The following is a 21,712-nucleotide window of genomic DNA, read 5'->3' as shown; positions in this document are numbered from 1 at the left end:
TTAATGATATAATTTTTAATTTTCATATATTATTATTCAATTAATGAATATAAAAACAATTATTTTTATTAATATATCATTATATAATTAAATATCTTAAAATAACTATTTACATTAACAATAGATACACATTAATTTCTCTTAAAAAAGTTTGTTCCATTAAATACTCAACACAGAACACTTCAACAATTGCATAAAAAATGTAATTACAAAATAAAATAGCAGTGTATATATATATATATATATATAGGGGATCATTAATCCGTGCCACGACGGAACAGGATTAGACCAACTATAAAAATAATAGCATAATCAATTTTCTTTGACTAAAGAACAAATGGTTCAACAAAAAAATTAGATAATAATATCTCTGGTGGGAAGACTAATTAATAGTAATAATTACTAGCAGAGTAGTGTATGTGTAGTTGCTAGCTAATTGTCCAGTAATACCAAAGCGTTGTTGATGATTATAATAATAGATAAAACCTCATCAGCAAATTAAACAGCTGGACAAATTTGTGCTAATGATTAATTAGAAGTGAAGAATAAAATAAATAAAATAAGAAGAATAGTAAGAATGCAACTTTTTAGTAATCATTTTATTTATGTTCTTAACATTTTATTTATACTTTTTTTTTTAAATTCAGTGTAAGACTTATATATAGAAAGATAATAAAACGTGAGAGACATCAATAAAATATCCCAACATTAAGGATATAAATTTAAAATTTAATATCCCAAATGATAAAGACTAAAAAATCATACTTCATTTTTTATTATTACTGTCAAAAAGAACTACTAATTCATCAAATGCTATTACTATTTTTAAAATTATTATGCCTATATACAAAAGGTCAATCAATAACTTAATAATTACATATATATATATTGATTTATAAATTTTTTATTTAAATTATTAGTTATTAGAATAATTAAATTTATAATAAATAAATAATTAAACTTATTTACGTAAGTATAATAGTTAGTATTTTTATATACAATAATTAATTGATAGTTGATTTTTTGTATTTACATATCCTTAATGATGCAATTACATCAAGTAATACCAATAGCAGATAAGCATGCTAATCAAATAGGCAAACCAAAGTAATGCACAGTCAAGCAAAACATACAAAAGCATATAATGAATGCCTATCCTATGGCTGATGATATCATCTGTCAATTCCAAGGTTCTGAAAACCAAACCGGTCATCAAACCGCTCTAGCTACTGGTTTACTGGTTTATAGGTTCAACCGGTTCGACCGTGGTTGAACCGTAAAAACCGTTTTATAATAAAATAATAAATAAAATATAAATAAGCACATGAAAATATAATTATATTCTAATCTAAACTTTAAAATATCATTCAAATTAAAAGTACTACATAAACCAAATGTTATAATCTCATTCAAATACAAATTCAAAGTTCAAAAGTCAACAAACAATCAATCAAACATAACATAGCAGCATCAAAACGATCCAAGTTTGTCATCAATCATCAAAATCCTCCATAATTTGCTGCAGATTTGCCTCATTGAATTGTCACAAGTGCAAATAAATAAATGGAGATGCTCAACAACAACTGGCACACAATTAAAAAAGAAGACTCAATGAATTGAAGAACTGAACATAATATAATGTAGCCATTCTTATCTTTAATTTGTCGATCTAACCACAATTTTAATTTTCTCTTAGTCCTCACTCTGTTCTACACTGAGAAAATGAGAAGCATTATTTCAAAACTTGTTCTTATTATTTTTGTAACTGTAACACTTGATCATCATGTTGTGGAATGCCGCACTCTTAACACTCTGAACAAGTACAACATCTCAGGTTCAAAAAATTCAATCATCACAAAATCAGTTCATATTTCATCACAGTTTCATGACTTTCATCACAGTTCACAGAGTTCACAGTTTCATGACTTGCATCACAGTCTAGCAGTTCACAGTGTCACAAAATCAAAGATCACAAAACCATGTCACAAAATCAGAGTTTACAAGATCAGACTTCACAAAATCATGTCACAGAATCAGAGTTAACAAAATCAGATTTCACAAAATCATGTCACAAAATCAAAATTCAGTTCACAAAATGAGTTCAGAAAATCAAAGTTCACAGTTTCAGAATTCAGAGTTCATCATGTCACAAAATCAAAGAGCTACTCAATGAACAGAGTTCACAATATCAGATTTCATCACAGCATCAGAGACTCAGAGTTCATCATAGTATTCACACTTCACAGTATTCAGATTTCAGAGTTCATCACAGTTTTCAGAGTTCATCAAAGTATCACAGTATCACAGTATTCAGAGTTCATCACAGCTACTCAATGAACAATAATAAGTTCATAACTAAAATTTCAATTACCTGGAACTCGAAGGCTTTCTCTCAGAGCTCGAAAGGAACCTTCAAGCTTCAACGCGGAGTCGAGTGGTGACGGAGAGTGGGAGAGTGGGAGACAGACAGCGACGCCGACTCGAGTGGTGACGGAGCTCACTGCCGTGTGGCCGTGTGCGCCGGTGAGATCGTGATGGGTGATGGCGTTCTCTCCTTCTCTCTGAAGTCTGAACCTTGATGAATGATGAGAATGGTGATTGGTGAAGCTGAACTGTGAAATGGGAAGGGCGAAGGCATTACCGCATTAGGGATTCAGATTTGAGATCTCACTTTCAGAAAATCAGAAGAGAGAAAGAGAACAGAGAAGAAGAAGACTACCCTCACTCCCTCAACGTTGCCGTTCATCACATTGTTTTAGCCATTTAGGGTTAAACTTTTCCAGAGCTCCAAACGGCAGCGTTTTGCTGCTGTGCTAAAAAACCGGCCGGATAACAGTTCGGTTCGACCGACCGGTTACCGGCCGGTTCACCAATTTAATTCCGATTCTCAAATTTCACGATTTTTTTCATTGTCCGAACCATTTTGGCTTCCGGTTCACGGTTTGAACCGGTTTTAAGAACATTGGTATCAACAATAATGTTGGTGGGTGTCATGAAACCACTCATCCCAAAAGCTTAAGCTGATAGGAGAAGGTAACATTAATGGTTATATCTCTAACATTCCCCCTCAAGCAAGAGCCTCTCTTTTGGGTTTGCTTGATTTTCTATTCTTTTTCACTTTTTGGGGTTCTCCAAGGATCGAACTATTGACCTTTCGGACATAGAGCTCTGATACCATGTCATGAAACCACTCATCCCAAAAGCTTAAACTGATAGGAGAAGGTAATATTAATGGTTATATCTCTAACAGTGGGTTAATTAAATTATAAGAAATGTTAAAGAATTATTATAATTTATTTTTTTGGTTATTATTTAATTATTAATTTAATTTTTAGTCTAATAAATAATATTTTTAAATTATAATATATATGATCTTAGGGAGAATCCAACAGAAGTGCCAATCCACCTAAGAGTTGAGGTAAGGTTGCCGGGTGGATGTTCCCATGGCTTAAGCTTAACACTTCACTCCATGCATGCCTTTGTCTCTTCTTTCTCTCCTATGTCCCCTCTTTTATGCTCTCTACTTTCCCACTTTTTTAAGTAGGTTAATTTTATGGTTTTTATAAGTTAATGTCTAAATTTTATCTAATTTATTTTTTATAATAAATTTTAATTTTTTAAAAATTATTTATTTTTATATTTTTAAATTTAATATTTTTTTAATAAATAAGCACCATTTTTTAAACATCGTAACATTTACTTTCTAATTAATCCCTTCTTCCCTTTTCTCTCACTACACACGTTTTTGTGTTACATTGGAACTTGCTAACACAAGGGAGAGCCATTATTTTGTGTTATTTTTATTAAAATTAGACTAGATAAATCAATTTAGCTAAAAAATTAATAAATTAAATTTTGAATCGGTATAAATTAATATTTTTTATAAAAAATGACTATAATAATATTTCTATTATAAAAAATAACTAAAATATCCCAATTTTATATATTAATTTAGACCGATTCAAAATTTAATTCACTATTTTTCGGTCAAATTAATTTATCTGATATAATTTTGACAAAAATAATACGATTTAATCAATTATATATATTAAATTTTAATTATTAAAAATTATCTTTAAAAAAATGTTTTAAACATTTTAATTTAAGTGACTCCCTTATTTTTTTTTTCATTGTTAAAATTAGGATAAAACTAGGTACACTATAACACTATGCTCTCGAGAAAAAAAAAAGGGAATAATTGTAGTTATAGGTTATAACACTCTAACTTTTAATAATTATATATAGTAATTGACTACTATGAAAGTGTTATAATTTGATATGACAGTATTGGAATACAAATTAAAATTTTCAAAGGCTATGGCAAAATATTTGTGATGTTATCATTTATTAAGGATCAAATCTTTTACAACCCATAATTAAAGTGTAAGGATTTGATATTATAAAAACTCAAGTGATATATATTTATTGGTGAGATATAATTATATAAGTCAGTCGTACAAACCTATGGTGTATTTTAGTGCCTCTCAAAATATTTTTATTAGAATTATATAAAAATTAGTATTTAATTAATAACTAAAATTTTATTAATTATTAATCATTCTAATAAATATAAATCATATTTTTTCTTACATTATATAATAGAAATAATAATCATTTAATTATAAGATTAATTAAATTTTACACATTTAATAATTAATAAAAATGATAAACATTATTACATTACTCGAATTTCTGTGACTCAATTTTAATAAAAATAAACAATTAATTTTTCCAATAACTAAGATTTGTTCATTTAGTATTAATAGATATACCCACATAACTAATAAGATTTATGTGAATAATATTTTAGGAAAGTATCTAAAGGCATTTTTTTAAATAAATAAAATAATATTTTATTTATTAAAATAAATAATTTGTAGCATTTTTATTAAAATATAATTTATTTTTTTATCTCGTTTACAGTGTAAACAAAATAAGAGTGTACGTATCTCATTTATACTATAAACAAGACGAGGCATGAAATGACGTAATAGTGTGTAACGGCTATATACATTTTTATTTTATTTATACTGAAAATGAAATAAGAGTGGAGGAGGTTTATATATATATATTTCGTCCATAATGTCTGTTGAGTCTTTTTACATCAATTTCTTTAACTTTTCTTCACTTCTACTATTTTCTAATCAAATTTTTGAATTACTACGAGATTATGGTGCGCACTGATATAATCTTTTAGATAAATAACAAAAAATATATAAAACTTAATTTAAAATTAAATCTGTCGATGAAAATTTTTTCATTAAACAAATTTAGGATATAAATAAAAAATTTCCGTACATCACACAAATATATACACTAATTTAATCTAATGCCAATGTGGCAATGAAATGTTATCCTAGTTATTAGCTTAATTAGTTTTTTAAAATATCTACCGTTATGGTTGGATTTTTCGACCATGGAAACTAATTTATAATTATCTTTTGTCTTTCTGAAAATCAAATTAGTCATTGAGTTGGTAAAATTAGGAGTTCAAATATTTAAAGATTCAATTCGAATTGATTTAATTAGAATAAAATAATATATTTATATATATAATATATATTATTTTAAAAAAATATAATTATTAAAAGCCAATAGTAATATCGATTCGTTACCAACCAATTTTTAATTTGAACTAGATTGATTTAATGACCGATTTTTTATTAATCCAATTAAATTGACCAATTCGATCTGATTTCTAGAACACTAAATTTTATGATCCGCTATATATTGTGTTAGAAAATTAGACGACAATTATCAATAAAAATTAGTAAATATTGTCTTATATTTTTATCAGATAATTAGATAATAAATTTCGTAACAGCATTGATAAATCTAATAATTCGATAGTAAATTTAACGAAAATTCCAACGATAAAAAATACTTTTCTTGTAATAGTAACCACTAGTTAGTTGATATAGATATTTTTTAATTATGATTCATGTGACTAAATTGATATCTAATTTTGATCTAATTGAATTCTATAAACTAACTTTAGACACCATATTAAACACAACTAAAAAATGTCTACATCATATAATCATTGGAAAAGTATGAGAAACCAATAGAATGGAGGTTTATGGAGTATTAGAGATATGATCATTAGTGTCTTTTTTTATCAGTTGAAACTTTTAGGATGAGTGGTATCATGACATAGTATTAGAGCCTTAGATCTGAAAGGTTAATAGTTTAATTCTTAGTGAACCCTAAAATAAATTTAAATTTTTAGAAAGATGTTTATTATCTAAATTCTAACCAATATTAGAATAATAATAAAAAAATCTCAATTCTTTATAATAGTATGATCTCTTGATGTGTAAATAAAGTATAGTATATAATAAGATCACATATGACAACAAATATGATAAGTCCTCCATATTTTATTGCCATAATCAAGAAAAGATGTTGGAAACCACATTGAATACTTCCCTCACTTCATTGAAAGTTTAAACCTCCAAAGCTTGCAAAGTGTAGCAAATAATAATAAAGCTTGTTTTTTGAGGGAGTTAAATTAAGTTAACCCCTTTGGAAAACACGACAAGCTCTTATTATTGTTGCTATGGCTAAGTACAAGAAAGAGAGAAGCATTAAGGTCCATGATGGTGATAAAAAGGGAAAGCAAGGAAGTAATAATAACAATAATGGTGGAATTAGTAGAAAGTGTGCATTGTTGGTGAAGGAGCAACGTGCTCGTCTTTACATACTTCGTCGTTGTGCAACTATGCTTCTATGTTGGTGCATTCATGGAGATGATTGATTAAAAACACTACTCTCAACTCATCAAACTCAATCATCATGTATCCTCTTCTTTTCCTTCTTCTAACTACTTCATCTCAGTTGCCAAAATGCATCTTTTTTAGTTCCCACGGTATTTTTCGATGGGTTGTTGCATGCACAAAATGGAATTTAAACTCCAATACTTATTTAAGCAGATGGCAACTAATGAGCCAACTAATAGACCAACCCAATTTAGTTAGTTGCCAAAATGAATATGATGGTCATTTTCTTGTGCATGGGCTTTAAGGTAGCTTAGTTGGGTTTTATGGGCTTCACTTGGGCTTTTGTCTCTTCTTTTTTATCCATTTGGGGAATGGCCCAATTGGATTTTGTATGTGACAAGGAGACTTTTGTAGAAACTCTCTTGAAGCCAATCCTGCATCTGAGTTTTAACTTTGATAATGCTAAATAGTGAATAAGAATCTTTAAAAATATTGAGTGTGTGAGTTGGACAGTTGGTAGTATTTATAAGTTTGTGATGTAATATAAGGATTGAGGGCTGTCCTCCAATCCATCTAAACAAAAAAAAAGCTATCTGAGATTTTTTTTTTACTGTTGCTTAGAATGAATAAATGAATAATGAAAATGTACAGTAACTAACTTTGGTTGGTTAGTTCGTCTATTTAAACAAATATAATGATATATTCTTAAATGAAGCTCATATTTATTATGATTTAGTTTTTAACCCGTTAAGTTTAAAAATATTACGAGAAAAATAAAATAAAATTAATAGTCTTTCAGAGAGACACTATCCTTTTCTTGTATTGTTCCATTATGTATATTATTCATATTGTTCTTGGTTAAGTCTATTATGTAAGGAAAGACACTATTTAACATCATTTTTTTTAAAGATATCTATCACTAATTAGATGAGATGACTAAATTTTTTTTTTTACAAATTATCTACCTAAAAATAAATGACTAACAACAAAATATTTTCATACTCAAGATAAAATTCAAACTCCTGAATTTATAGTTAAAAGATAAGACGATAAGCTAAGTTATAAGCACGAAGTTATTAATTTCTTCTTCTAATCTTTGGAGATTCCAACTTGTAAGTCTTGAATTGTTTTAAGCAAATTAAATTAGGAAGTATGTTTAAACTTAAAAAGAAAAAATTTTCACAAAGACTTTTAAGCTCAAACAAGATAGGCATGAGATAAGCGCTCGACTATAGGTTAAATCTTAATTGCATATTTGATGGGGTTTCACAAGCCTCTAGTATAAATTAATAGTAGAAGCTAATAAGTTCTTAATAAAATGAGATTTGTTCCAATAAATAAACATGATTAGATTGTGAGTGAAGGCACCATTGACTTGACAACATTAAGTGTAAGGATCATGGAATGTTTGACTAAGGGATTTGATTGGACAACACAAATGTAAGTTCAATTCAATTCAAGTCACCATTAATATTGCTAGCTTGGCTTAAAAATGGCAAGCATATATCTTGGTCCATATGTTCTTTGTCATCACAAGATCTTCCATTGCTCAGACAGCTTAATCAAAAGCATGACTTAGTGTCAGTGCCTGAGGCATGCTTTCACAATAAGTCTTCTCTTGTCATTTTAATCACATATGCCACTATACCAGAATCAAATCATATCCTGCCAAATTCAGCTAGAATCTGTTAAAGATTCCCTCCCAAACCAATCAGGGCACATGTAAATATTAAGTGAAGAGTCCACCAAAGATATGCTATGCAACTCTAATCCCTATGACTTTTAAATCTAGACTAACTTTATCGTCGAAGTGCCTTGCAAATACCAATCCCCATCTAACTCGAGATCGGAAAAGATTAGAAAAAAGTCTCCGTCCACATCTAGAAAAACTTTCCAAGAAAGATAATGTTGAACAAAAAGTATCGAAATATATCCACCCAAAGGTGTGCTGTCTAATCCTAATATTTATACTACTCGGACCCAAACTAATTGTGGAGTCCCTTACAGGTATCACCCCTGTCCAGCTCGTGAACCATGGCAGATTGAAAGTATACCAAAACATTTGACTATTAATTAACCATAAATTTTAAAGATATTAACAATAATATAAAAACAAAATTCGCAATCTGAGTCTGTGCACCAGTGGAATAAAATACAGACATCAAGCATATGCTTTTTGAGGCTATTTTTATTTTCTTTTTCTTAATATTGTCTAGGTGATTTGTGCAAAATAGTAATGTAGTAACTTTCTAGTTCAATTATTGGCATATTTTGTTTTCTAAGGATTTGCACAATAATGCAATATAGAAATTCCAAAATTCAATCCCCTTTATAAGGCACATTCTAGTTAGATATAGTACAAAATGATACTCAACAACCAGATTGAAAATCAAGCTTTTTTCTTTTAGCAAATATGTTGAACTTTTAAGGTACTCTGCAAATGACATGAACAATAGTTAGATTTACAAACTCATCTACCATAGACTTTTGGCATTTACACACTTAAACTATCTCACTGGATCTACAAAATTCTACCTCTTCAATGAGAATTTTTCATCTTTTGTTTATCAATCCCAATCCTTGAATAGGAGCATCATGTAAAGAGGAACATTCACTACTGCAATGACAGTCATTGCTCGAATTGTGCGCAACAATCTTTGGAATACGAACTTCATCCTCGATTTGCCAGTTCTGGAGGGATGTATTCTTGTTAGAGGATCAACAGCAGTGCCTGAAATCATACCCACATTCACAGATAGATCTGCTTCCTGAGCTGCATTCTTTCTAGCAGTTGGTCTCATTATAGCATTGCCCCTGATAGCAAAAAAATAATGCATAAGGAAAATGCCAAGATTAATGGTAAGGTAAGGTAACACCGTTGTCGATTTGTAGGAGAAATGTTTCAGGTACTCATTTTGTATTGTACACTAAATCTACTCGCATAATCGCCCCTACTAGATGAGGTGTAAGTTAGCCTGATGAACAATACAAAATGAGTATACTTATCATTACTTGGACTCTTAAGGTTTCATTGATTTGAAAATTGATTTTCTGTTATCATTACTTCTCAATTTTAATTACAAAATACCATGTTTTTGTTCTGTTTTCAGTGTTTCTTTCAGAAACAAGAACAAACATGAAAACAATGTGGCCTTTTCATAAATAATATCGAAAACAAGAAACAAAAACAGGCAACATTTTCTAAAACCAAGCATTCATTCATTCATTCATTCACAGATCATATCTTATTTTCCATGTATACATAGCAACAGCAAGAATGTGGAACCGAAAATTTACCATTCCCCTCCGCTTTGCTCGCTTGAATTCACAATAGGTGTGCTCCGTGGTTTCTTTACAAGATGCATCATTCCTCCAACATCCCATATCATCTCATATTCATAGTTAGCATCCTCATCTTTCTCTTTCGCCTCGGTTCTAGATAGTATGCCAGATAGTATTTCTTTACAATTCCTTGCTATGCTACGACATTGATGCCAAAGACTTGTGCTATTCGTCGGCCAAAGTAGGAGGGCGAGAATGCTCAGAACATACAGCACAGCATACCTGATAATGAAAGCAAAATTTAATTCAGCAAAAATTGCAAACTCAGAAAAACTCAGCTGAAAATTATATTAACATGATTATCAGAATTTGGGAGTTACCATATGTAAATGTGTGTTTGCAATGGAAGGTAACACAGTTGAGTCAACAAAGACTCTTCAGTAGCGTTTGAATGAGTTTCGTTGATAACAGACAACAGCATGAAAGAAGGGTACAAGTTTCCTTGTTGCCAGCTTATAGTGCCTAGAGTTTGCTGCACACAACTGTTAGTCCAAGCTGCCGAAATCTCAACGAGACCATCCATATGAGAAGGTTAGGTTCTTACCTCTTTCACCGGCCCAAATTTGGATTGATGAGTGATGCTGCATTGATCATGATCATGGCCTGACAAAATAAGTTTCTGTAAAAACCGGAAGAACTGTTAATTCAAAAAGTTGTTTCCCTCGTTACTTCATTATCTTCAAATTTTTCAGTCTTCTTAGCAGAGAAAAATATAAATGTGCGATAAGTCCATTCCACAGGATCCTTCAATCATGAATGAATATAGAAGAATCCATTACTAACTAAATTTTTCTTGTTTTGATTTTTTCGACATTTATGTCATGGTGGAATGGAATAACCATGAAAATGAGACCAAGGAAAAGATAGATGACTCACCGGTTTAATAGTATCTAGTAAGTACTCTGTCGAATCCTCAGTGACATAATTCTGATACCTGTATGAACCGAGAGTCACATCAAACGTTGGAATCTATGAACCGCTTTTACACAGTTCATGCAATATTCACTTTTCAGATAGTTTCAAATATAAACTAACTTACGATATGTAACCAGTGCTACCAGACACAGTGTGATGTATCCTCTGAAAATATAGCAAGATAGACTCATTAATAGTTTCCATAAAGGCACACAAGAAAACATGCACACAATCCACAACATGTGCTTTAAGAAGCGAGAAACTTTACCTGATTGATGGGCGGGGAACTCCGATCAGGACCACAGGAAGTGTTATCTTCTCGGTATAAAGGAATGTGCGTTACTAAGACTCTTGGATGAACTCCATCATCTAGTAAAGCGAAAAAGAAACAGAGATTATAATGGGACAGATAATCAAAACATTAAATTATATGTATGGGATAGTTTATACCGACAGACATATTCTTCAAAAACTCCCAAGTTTGAGAAGTCAGATGCCTTTGTTGATTTCCTGTACGAAACATAATGTGTTCGGTGATTCAGCTTTTTGAAAATTCCTTAAGCAGCACTTGTATATGATTGAGATTGCAATATTTAAGTTATGTAAATTATGTTATTAAATATTCAAAACATGAATGATTGATTAAGAAAGAATTATATGACATAGTAGGAATAAGTTCCATGAGGAACATAGTGAATGGAATGATGCAGCAAGTGAAACAACTTGATACTAGACAAATTAAGATTACAATCAATCACCATAGTTATACATATGAAACATTGACAGCTCAAATTTATAAGGCAAAATCCATTTACCGTCCAGAGTTTGCGAATCAACGACAATAAAATCCACTTTTCCAACTGTAAATCTGTAGTTCCTGACCCCAAATTTTTCTTCATAGCGTTGGATAACCTATGTTCATGTAATGATGAAATTTTGAAGCAAATGAGAGATCAAAGGAAAATACACAATCAATGACTGTTAATCTTGTAGTTCTTGCACTTTAGGCATCAAAATGTAGATGAATAAGTATTAAAAAGACCTGTGGTTTTGTAGAATGATGACTTTCATAGCCAATATCATGATTTCCAGGAATGTAGAAAACTTTCATGTCATTGTATTGTCCTTGTTCATTCAAACCAAAGATATTTCTAAAGCGACGATAAGAATCCTGCCATCTATCCATCCAAAAGTTGTTAGAGAATTTTATTGAACATGTTGAAGATACAGCAATCAGCGTAGAATTTCGGGATGTAGAAAGCCAAATTTCGAGACTTACTCTTCATCTGATAAATAAGGACCTCCATCAAAGTAATCACCCAAAAACAATATAGCATCGGGTTTGAAAGGCATGATAGATGCAAAGAACGATCTACGCATGTTTAAATCAGTGTAGAATTCCGCAATCTCCAAGGGACGTGATTTTGGAGGAAGATGAAGAGAAGTTCTATCCATCAGCTGTTATATTTTTCAAAAGAAAAAAACAAAAAAAAAAACCTCAGAAGATTAGAGAGATGCACATTCACATAAACATACATTAACAAACATATGCAATGCAATTATCATTCTGGTTTTTGGATTAACAAATCCAAACCTGTGGATCTGCAATAACAGCAATTTTTACATAATCAGATTGTTTACTCCCACTATCTGTTTGAACCTGCAAGTATTCAAGAATTTATGTTATTTAATTATGCACTTCACTGTGTTTACAACCATTGAAGCTTCAGTCTCCAATATTTTTAAACATCATGAATCATCAAACTCTTCAATGTTCCACAATTCCACATAATTTTTTTTCCAAAAGAATAAAAATTACAGATCCAGCACAGTTATAACAATAAAGCTAAATACTTGATATTCCAGCTATCATAACTATAACAATCACAAGTTTACAATGTCCCAGAAATTATTATTATTATTATTTAATTTTGCAGCTACAGTTTCATTGTTCATCAAATACACCCAACAAAAAATGAAAATAAAAATCTGATTTTGGCTGTGAACTATGAACAAGGTTGAAAATTGAGAGTGACCCAAAATAGATGGGATTGAAAAGTTGAGAACTTTAGGGTTTACCTTTGAAGAAGTGCGGTGAAGATGGGGCCATGAACATGTGAAGAATGGTGGAACCCGATAAGCAAACATTTCACCATATAGAAGAGTTAGTATCCATATGAGGCATAACAACAGAGACAACTCTTGCTGCTTCATCACTTTTCTTCTTTCTTTCAGATCCTGAAACCAATGGAGAATCAATGAATGAATGCGGTCCCTCTCTTCTTTGATTCACCTCTTCCTTCTTCTTCTTCTTCTGTTTTGTTTTTATTATTTATTTATTTATTTTGGGAAGGGGGATCTTGTTTGGTTAAACTGGTTCAAGTAATTTAATTAATTTCTTTAATTTAATTAATTAATATATACTGTTTAGTGTTTAGCATTCTTAAAAATTTAATTAATTTAATTACCTAGAAATTCCAGGACTCTAGGAAGATTTTTTTTTTAAATTGAAAAGAAAACAAATTTAATTATTTCTCAACCATTGTGGGGAAACATTTAAAAAGTGATATAATTTGAAAAATATGATTGAACTTGAAAAATACATAGCATATGTCATAGATAATATTGTTTGTTAAATTTAGTAGTTTTAATGCAATGATAAGGATTACTATCCATGTTGTTCATAATGCCAATTCTTAGTGTTGTTGTTTTTTTTTTTTTTTAACTCAATTTGTTTTTGACTTTTCTTTGTGATCCAATTGAAATTATTTGCAGTATAAAGCTAACTTAATTTTCTTTACTTAAAATTTCTCAGATTCATGTCATATAAATTAAAATAGTTAATCAATTAATATTGGCAAATGGCAAAGTATTGCTTACATGTATAGTAAACCAACAATTAAGGTCACATTAGATTAAGTGAGTACAATAATTCTTTTGTTACATGTACTAATATAAGTTAGTTATTAAAAAAAAAGTAAAAATAAAAAACCTCTTCTACATGCAAGGCATGTGATCTTTAAATATTTTCAGCTTCTAAAATTAACACCACTAACCTTTGTTATCTTCAAGGTACAAAACCATGATGATCATGAACCTAGTGTATGTCTCAAGAATTGGCATTCATGTAAGTGATGGAATACCCTTTCGTGATTACCAATGGAAATTTTGGGCAATGTCACACACCCGATATATCAATGTTTGTTGTAGAACGCAATAATGGTTGGTTTATGGAGAAACCTCTTTTCATATAGTGTGTAACATGGAAGAAAAAGAGGAGGTTTAGGAGTAGGGCTGGCTCGTCTGGTTATCTTGCGTAATTCATTAAAAAAGGCGAGTCGAGATAAAAATTTGGGATCATTGTAATAAAAAAAAGTCTGTCTAATTCACAAATTTTGGTAGATTTTGGCGAGGCGATAGACTTATCTTGGGAGACTTTTGGTTTGAAGATAATAATTGAATTTAGAAAATTATTTATGTGCTTGTATGTGAAATATTTGTCCCTTTTTTTAGGTTATAATTTGGATTATATTTGATTGATTAGAGACTTGGATAATGTTTAATTATATATTTTGGACAATGTTTATTTTATGTTGGACAATGTTAATTTTATTATTTTATTTTAAAAATTTTGATTAATGATTATATTTATTAGATATTTAGAATTATAAAAACTTTAGTGTTTGTAAATTTAAAAATTATAAATTATTAAAATATTTATAATATTATATATTTTTTAATATTTAATAGTTAAATATTTAAAAGATAAGAATTGAATCCGCCAATCTAATAATTTTTTTTATATATTTTCTTTAACAATGGTTAGAGAGATAAAAATCTTTTAACAAAATTGATTAAATGTATCTAAGGAGAATGATTAAGGAGGGAAATGAATTTTCTTAACTTTTTTAAATAATTGAGGGAGTACTGATTTTGTAATATTNAATATATTTTATTTCTTTAATTTAAAAAAAAATTAGGAAAATCTATTTTCGATTAAGGAGATGCTTTGGCATCTTACATTGATTATGATCCATTCTCAAATTCATTAAGAGATAACTATATGATTCTTTAATCCTTTTGCATTTAAGAATGTCTATGTTGAAAGCAAGACATCTAAAGCCATCACTTTCAAATATAGTTATGAGATTATGCCACTTTTGGTCACTACTTTAAATCATTCTTCATAATGATATATGTATATTTTTAGGAGACTTAACTACTAGTGGGCAATATTGTTGGTTTTCTTATTTATTTCTGCAAAATAATGTGCTTTAAGATATTATCACATATAAACATTATTTATACCAACATTCAAACACTTGGCTTAACTATCTATCTCAAGTATCACTAAAATGTTTTTGCGCATGCATACCATTAAAACTCTTCAAATTAAAAATTGTTGTATGTAAAAGTTGGATGGCCAATAAGTGTTAGAAGCTCTGCTACTTAAGTTTTAGTTATAGCACATGAAATGAACCAAAATCTTGAGTGTTTATTCTACTGACAATAGCAGATAAGATAGTCTAAATTTAGACTCTATTCTAATTTTATTTAAAAATTTAAAATAACTCTAAATTTAAATTCTATTTTATTTGCGAGTTAAAAATTCTTTAATCCAAATCTTATCTCTACTCCAAAGTTTTTCACTTGATTTTATCCACAAAAAAGTTGATTATTTTTAATTAAACACAATATTTAATTATTTTATATTTTATAATCTTATAAGTAAAACAGAAAATATAAGATTAAGTCTATGTTAAAATTAAAAAATTTATGTAAAATTACAAACAACATAATTTTTAATTTATTATTAAGTCTTTACTAATATAATTTTAACAATATATACTAGAGTAAACTATTAAAATAGTGCCCGAAGTTTATATTGATGATAAAAAGAACTCCAAGAAATGCTAACAACAAATAAAGTTTTGAAAAATTTTAAAACGGGACAAAAAAAATTAGATATTAAATATATTCTAAAAAAATACTTTAGAGATCATATTTTGATACAAATTTTTGCAATCAATATTAGAAAAATAAGACCTTTTCATCATCAAAATTTGGTAATTCTATATCAAGTGATCTTTTTTAAAAACAAAGTATTGTGAATTATCACATTTTTTTGAAAAATACAAAAATATAGAGATCAAAATTTGCTTCGAATTTTTTTTGTATACCTTTTAAATATTTATTCAAATGTTGCCACAAAAATTCAAATCAAATTGGATAAGTCGTTTGCTAAATAGAAAAATTTTTTGTCACTTCAAAAAACATAATTATTGATTATTTTTATCATATTTTCAAATCATTCATGAGTTATTTTATGGTCGTGGATAACATTTTGCAGGGAGTTTTTTGTTAGCGACTATGGATACTAAATTAGTAGTTAACTCATATATACTAATAAATCAAGAGTGCCAATAGATTTGATAGGGTTAATCCTAAACTCGAACCCTATCCTACCCGCAGCTCAACCCGGATAGGATTAGTGTTGCAAGACCTAGTATTTATCAGTTTATCCGTACTTATCAGAGAAAATTGTTTTGTTCTTGCAGGTTCTGTTGAAATTATAAAGCAAGTGCCTTAGCTACTATGGTATAAAACTGTATATGCTATTGGTTTTTTCCTATGCCTCTTTATTTGACATGATTTCATGCACTTAAGGGAGCATAGTGTTTGTATATTTTCTTCCCATTTTGATTCTGCTGTTGGTGAAAGGTTGTTAATTTCAAATTCCATGCCAATGCCATTATGTGTTTCACTGTCCCCACCACTGAAAATGAGACTCACATTTGATGGAAGGGAAAGACTTTCTAGTCTCTACTCAGATACAACCAAAACCCAAAAAAGATGGATATATATAGAGTCAATATGTGTAATCATGAGCCATTTTAATTGATGATACACCTCCAATAAACTTTCAACATGTTCCTCTGTTGAATATGCATCACATTTCACATCCTTCAAAAAGCTATATCCACAAAGAGGAACATAATTTAAAAAAAAATTGTCAATTTTGCTTCCATTGAGTCAATCTTTTTTCTTTTTTTTTTCTTTCGATAATTCGAAAAAGAGTCTTAGATTAACAGTTGAGTTGCCTCCGTATGACTTCAAGGCACTAGTCCAAGCCGTAGAATCAACCATTAATGTAATTATCAGATTAAGCTGCCTACATTACATCCTTTGGGTGCAATCCTTTTCCGAACCCTTGTGCACCGGACTGCCCTTTTCTATTGATTATTCATTCAAATCTTGACACTCGGAAGTGTGAGTGGAGACATTATTACATCCATGAGGAAGATTATGATCTTATACTACTCTATCTAACATGCCATGTCACACAACATGATCTTTAGTAGTTCCTATACATCTCAAATCATAGTCATTCATCCCTTTAGTGGTTTATGAACTTCTGCTTTTGATTTTTTGTCCTCTAGTTTTGTGTGCTTCTTGATACATATAAAACTTACAAAGTAACTAAAGGTAGCTGCTGAGAAGTGAGAATCATCTATCTGACAGTGTTGAGTACTAGAAAGCATGAAATCTTCTCTGTAAAAAAATTTAATGTGTCAAATTCTGAATTCAGCTATGATGTAAAATACTTTAGAATCATATACTGTCAAATCAAGTAGATAATAGTATATGAAGAACACTGCAATATTTGAGATTGAGAAGTACAAGAATTTATATAAGAAAGGCTTGTAGAGACTATAGGATGCTATGTTATTCATCATAAAAAAAAAAGAGACATCATTCATTAGAAGCTCTTTTATTGTGAAGTAATAGTTTTCTGCACAAACATTATTGAACTTTAGTTCCTAGAATACAAAGTCCTTCATCAGTGTAAAATGGATGATCACATAAAGTTACAAAAACTTTCTAGCAACAATTTACAGTGATAAAATCATGATAATCTGTACTTATAGAAAAAAAAAAAAACAAAATTTTCTTTGCACAAGTGTATACATATATATCTATTGTCAAAGATTTTTTGTTGGAGAAATTTTTTTGCTTGGATGATACTATGTTGTTCGCTTGGACAATCCTACATTCTTCAACCATTCAACAACTTCTCTGATGCTTGGTCTCTTGAAAGGATTGTGGCTGACACACATACATGCCACATCAAGAACTTGCAGCATCTCTGCTTCATAGCCTTTTCCTCTCAAAAGAGGGTCAAAAACTTGATCTTCTTTCCCTTCAATTCTCATTTGTTGAACCCAAGCAACCAACTCTCTTGACATTTTCGGCTTGCATACATCGACCGGTCTTCTTCCGGTGAGAAGCTCTAGCATGACAACTCCAAAGCTATACACATCTCCTCGTAGAGTTGCCACCCATGCTTGTCCATACTCAGGGGGAATGTATCCTAATGTGCCTACAAGTTCAGTTGTGACATGAGTTTGATAAGGAAGAATCAACCTGGACAAGCCAAAATCAGCAACATGTGCCTCAAACTTTTCGTCGAGGAGTATATTGCTCGACTTTATATCACGATGCACAATATGTGGCTCGCATATCTGATGCAAATAGGCCAAACCACAGCTTGCCCCTCGTGCAATCTTTAAACGAGTCGGCCAATCGAGTTGAGAAGCACCATCCGCCTTTTCATGCAGCCAGTAATCAAGACTTCCATTCTCCATGTAAGTATACATCAGAAGCCGAAATCCATCATGGACACAATAGCCTTGCAGTGCCACCAGATTCTCATGTTGTGCTGTGGACAAAGCCTCTACCTCTGCCTTAAATTCCCTCTCCATGAGGCCTAAATCCCCTGAAAGCTTCTTGATGGCTAGTGTAATTCCATTTGGTAATGTTGCCTTGTAAACCAAACCGAATCCACCACATCCTATTATGTTCGCCTGGCTGAAATTCTCAGTTGCTTTCAAGATCTCAAATATGGTAAGATCCTTGGTTTCGTTCGCTTTGTTTGGGAACAATACCACTAGGCTGGCCTCCTTGTCAACCTCAGGATGAACACCACTGTTGGAGTATGGAGAAACCGATCCAAGTTCGATCTTGTCATGGTCTTCTCCGGGATTGATCCTTCTCTTGGAGAGTATCCAAAGTGTCAGCACTGTCATGATGCAACCAGTGCCAAAACACACTGCAATAATAAGTCCTAATATTATTTTTCTGTTTGTGCCGCGATGAGCTTCAGTGCTGTTAGAATTCTGTTGAGTAGGACAAGAGCGCTGAATCACTGTGCCACACAATTGCGCATTCCCTTCAAAGCTGGAGGAGGAGAATGTATCAAATTGTCCACCAGTTGGTATCCGTCCTTGGAGATTATTGTTTGCTACACTGAAGAAAGACAAGAAATGCAACACCTTGAGCGAATCAGGAATTTCGCCAGATAAATGGTTTCCGGAGAGGTCTAGTTTCTCTAAGTTAACCAAGCTTGAAATCTCAGATGGTATATTGCCAGAGAAGTTGTTGCTCTTCAAATCCAGCTGATGAAGGACCTTCAAATTTCCAATCTCAATTGGAATACTGCCACTGAGTCTGTTCCGTCCCAGATACATCACTGGTGGCAGATTGGAAAGCTGATTATATTGCATCTGGGAAACATTGTTGGCGTCGGCAAAAACCGGTAACTCCAAGTAAGCTCTTTCGACTTTATCATTCGCCTGTTGTGATATCAGTGCTGGCAGCCTTGTAAGCTCAATAGGAAATATTCCTGTAAGGTGGTTAACAGACAAGTCCAGGTAGAAAAGCTGAGGAAGTGTACCTAACCAGGGAGGAATCGAACCACTGATTTCGTTAAAGGACAGGTCCAAGACCTCAAGCTTTGTCAGGTTCACAAGCCAGCCTGGTATTTCGCCGGTGAAACTACAACCTCCAAGTCCTAAAACTTGGAGCTTCTGGAATCCACCTGTGTCTGCTATGTCAACATCACTAGGTAACTTTTCATAGAAGAAATTTTTTGAGAGCATCAGAGTTTTAAGCTCCTTTAGCCCTGTGAGAATTCGCAGAGCCCCCGTGATGTTTTGCAGCTGGTTCCTTGAAACTGCTAGGAAAGAAAGGGATTGAAGGCCAACAATCTCATGCGAAATCTGTCCCTCGAGATTATTGAACGCTAATCTCACAGCTGTAAGATTCTTGCATGCATAGAGTGTTGGTGGCAAGATGCCACTGAAGTTATTGTTGCCAAGATCAAGTGTTGTGAGTTTAAGGAATCTTGAGAAGTTGAACGCTGAGAGATTCCCTTCCAATAAGTTGACCCTTAAATTCAACACAAGAAGATTGGCACAGTTCATCATAGATTGGGGCAAGGTACCAGTCAAATTGTTAACATGAAGGAGCAAACTCTGCAATTTGATGAGTTCACCAATCCTTGGTGGAATTTTTCCTATTAAATTATTGGAGTATAGCTCCAAAACTGTGAGGTTCGTGAGGCGAACAATGCCATTGTCGATTGTTCCACCAAGCTTGTTCCGGGGCAAAGAGATTTCTGTCAAAGAAACAGCATCAAAGACATCAACTGGGAGATTCCCAGTTAGTTCATTGAATCCTGCTCTAAACTTCTCGAGCTTTGAACACGCTCCGAGCCCCGGCTGAATAGTATCACCAAAATCATTGTAGGAAAAGTCCAGGAATCTCAAAGCCGAGGAGTTATGATCATTGATGCAAAAGAGTGAAGTTGGAATTTGACCTGTGAAGCTGTTATTGCTAACATTGAAATACACCAAATTCCCTCCTGCTGCTATATGCTGAATGAGAGAATGTTTCAATGTTCCATTGAACAAATTACTAGACAAATCAATCTCCTGAATCACAACACTTGTATTGGTATTTCTATTGCTAGTTTTGTTACTATCAACAAAGGGTGATTCTGGCAATTCACCAGAGAGCCTATTATAGCTTAAATCAAGAACAAGCAAATGATCAAACAGTTGGTATAGGTGGTCAGGGAGGTTACCAGATAACTGATTATGTGACAGATTAAGGTATGATAGACCTTCAAGACCGGTCAGAGATGGCGAAATTCGGCCGAATAATCCTCTAAATGGAAGCTCAAGATGTGTGACTCTGAGATCCAAATCACAGGTAATCCCTTCCCATTTGCAGCAATCAGAAGAATTTGACCAATTGAGAGAAGCATGTGTGGAAGAGATTGATATGTTGCCATACAAGGCCAATAAAGAATCTCTATCATTCTTGTTACAACATGAAACTTGATGAATCAAAAACAAGGAGAGAATCAAAGGCAATACAATAACAGATACCATCAAATTAAAACAAGAAGCTTGTGTCATCACAACTAAACAAGAATCAAAGATTGATTAAGAGGGAGTAATAACAGTTACAAGTTGTTGAAGTTGAAGTGATGATGAAGGTGATGAAGATGAAGAAGAAGAAGGAAGAGGGGAACACAAGGAAAGAGAAGAACCAATGTGGTGAGAGATTTTTGGGTTGGCATGGCTAATGAGCATGACCATCCATTGACTCTGCAAAAACAAATCAAAGGGTAAATATTTTATTTTCTTTTCTTTTTCTTGTGGGGTGTGACGTTGACAACAACTAGTAGAATTTATTAATATGGCGACTATTAATAATTAAAAATGGTTGGCATTGATAAAAAAACAAATGAAGCGTTTACTTTTGAAGAGAGAGAGAGAGAGAGAGGAGGGTGGAGGGGATGAGTGAGGAGTGAGGTGAGGGGGCGGCGAGTGGTGGAAGAGGTGGAATTTGTCTAACATGAGATGATCATCAATTTCATCATTCACAAA

The 21,712-nt window shown here is 31.6% G+C and overlaps 3 protein-coding genes across 4 annotated transcripts; 1 reads left to right on the top strand and 2 right to left on the bottom strand.

Moving 5' to 3' along the window:
- Nucleotides 1-6,542: 6,542 nt before the first annotated feature.
- Nucleotides 6,543-6,769, top strand: LOC107473135 (small polypeptide DEVIL 19). Its single transcript, XM_016092679.3, has one exon. It carries the CDS (start codon nucleotides 6,560-6,562, stop codon nucleotides 6,755-6,757), a length of 198 nt encoding a protein of 65 aa, XP_015948165.1. The 5' UTR covers nucleotides 6,543-6,559; the 3' UTR covers nucleotides 6,758-6,769.
- Nucleotides 6,770-9,049: 2,280 nt separating this feature from the next.
- LOC107473122 (uncharacterized protein C630.12) lies at nucleotides 9,050-13,308 on the bottom strand. Of its 2 annotated transcripts, XM_016092666.3 has the most exons (13): nucleotides 13,056-13,308; nucleotides 12,571-12,636; nucleotides 12,256-12,434; nucleotides 12,019-12,154; nucleotides 11,792-11,888; nucleotides 11,427-11,486; nucleotides 11,245-11,345; nucleotides 11,101-11,141; nucleotides 10,938-10,995; nucleotides 10,606-10,680; nucleotides 10,382-10,533; nucleotides 10,017-10,283; nucleotides 9,050-9,533 (listed from the first exon to the last, which is right to left on the bottom strand). In XM_016092666.3, the coding sequence occupies exons 1-13, from the start codon at nucleotides 13,188-13,190 to the stop codon at nucleotides 9,287-9,289; spliced, it is 1,614 nt and encodes a 537-aa protein (XP_015948152.1). In that variant the 5' UTR covers nucleotides 13,191-13,308; the 3' UTR covers nucleotides 9,050-9,286. The 2 variants fall into 2 exon arrangements, with proteins under 2 accessions (XP_015948152.1, XP_052112812.1); XM_052256852.1 differs by lacking the exon at nucleotides 12,571-12,636.
- A 4,537-nt stretch (nucleotides 13,309-17,845) lies between these two features.
- LOC107473121 (tyrosine-sulfated glycopeptide receptor 1) lies at nucleotides 17,846-21,436 on the bottom strand. Its single transcript, XM_016092664.3, has one exon. The coding sequence runs from the start codon at nucleotides 21,236-21,238 to the stop codon at nucleotides 18,002-18,004; it is 3,237 nt and encodes a 1,078-aa protein (XP_015948150.1). The 5' UTR covers nucleotides 21,239-21,436; the 3' UTR covers nucleotides 17,846-18,001.
- Nucleotides 21,437-21,712: the final 276 nt, after the last annotated feature.

The sequence above is a fragment of the Arachis duranensis genome, chromosome 2 (assembly GCF_000817695.3).
Source record: "Arachis duranensis cultivar V14167 chromosome 2, aradu.V14167.gnm2.J7QH, whole genome shotgun sequence".
Taxonomy (NCBI): Eukaryota; Viridiplantae; Streptophyta; class Magnoliopsida; order Fabales; family Fabaceae; genus Arachis; species Arachis duranensis.
Note: the sequence above shows the minus strand (reverse complement) of the source record. Positions and strands in the feature narration are given on the sequence as shown.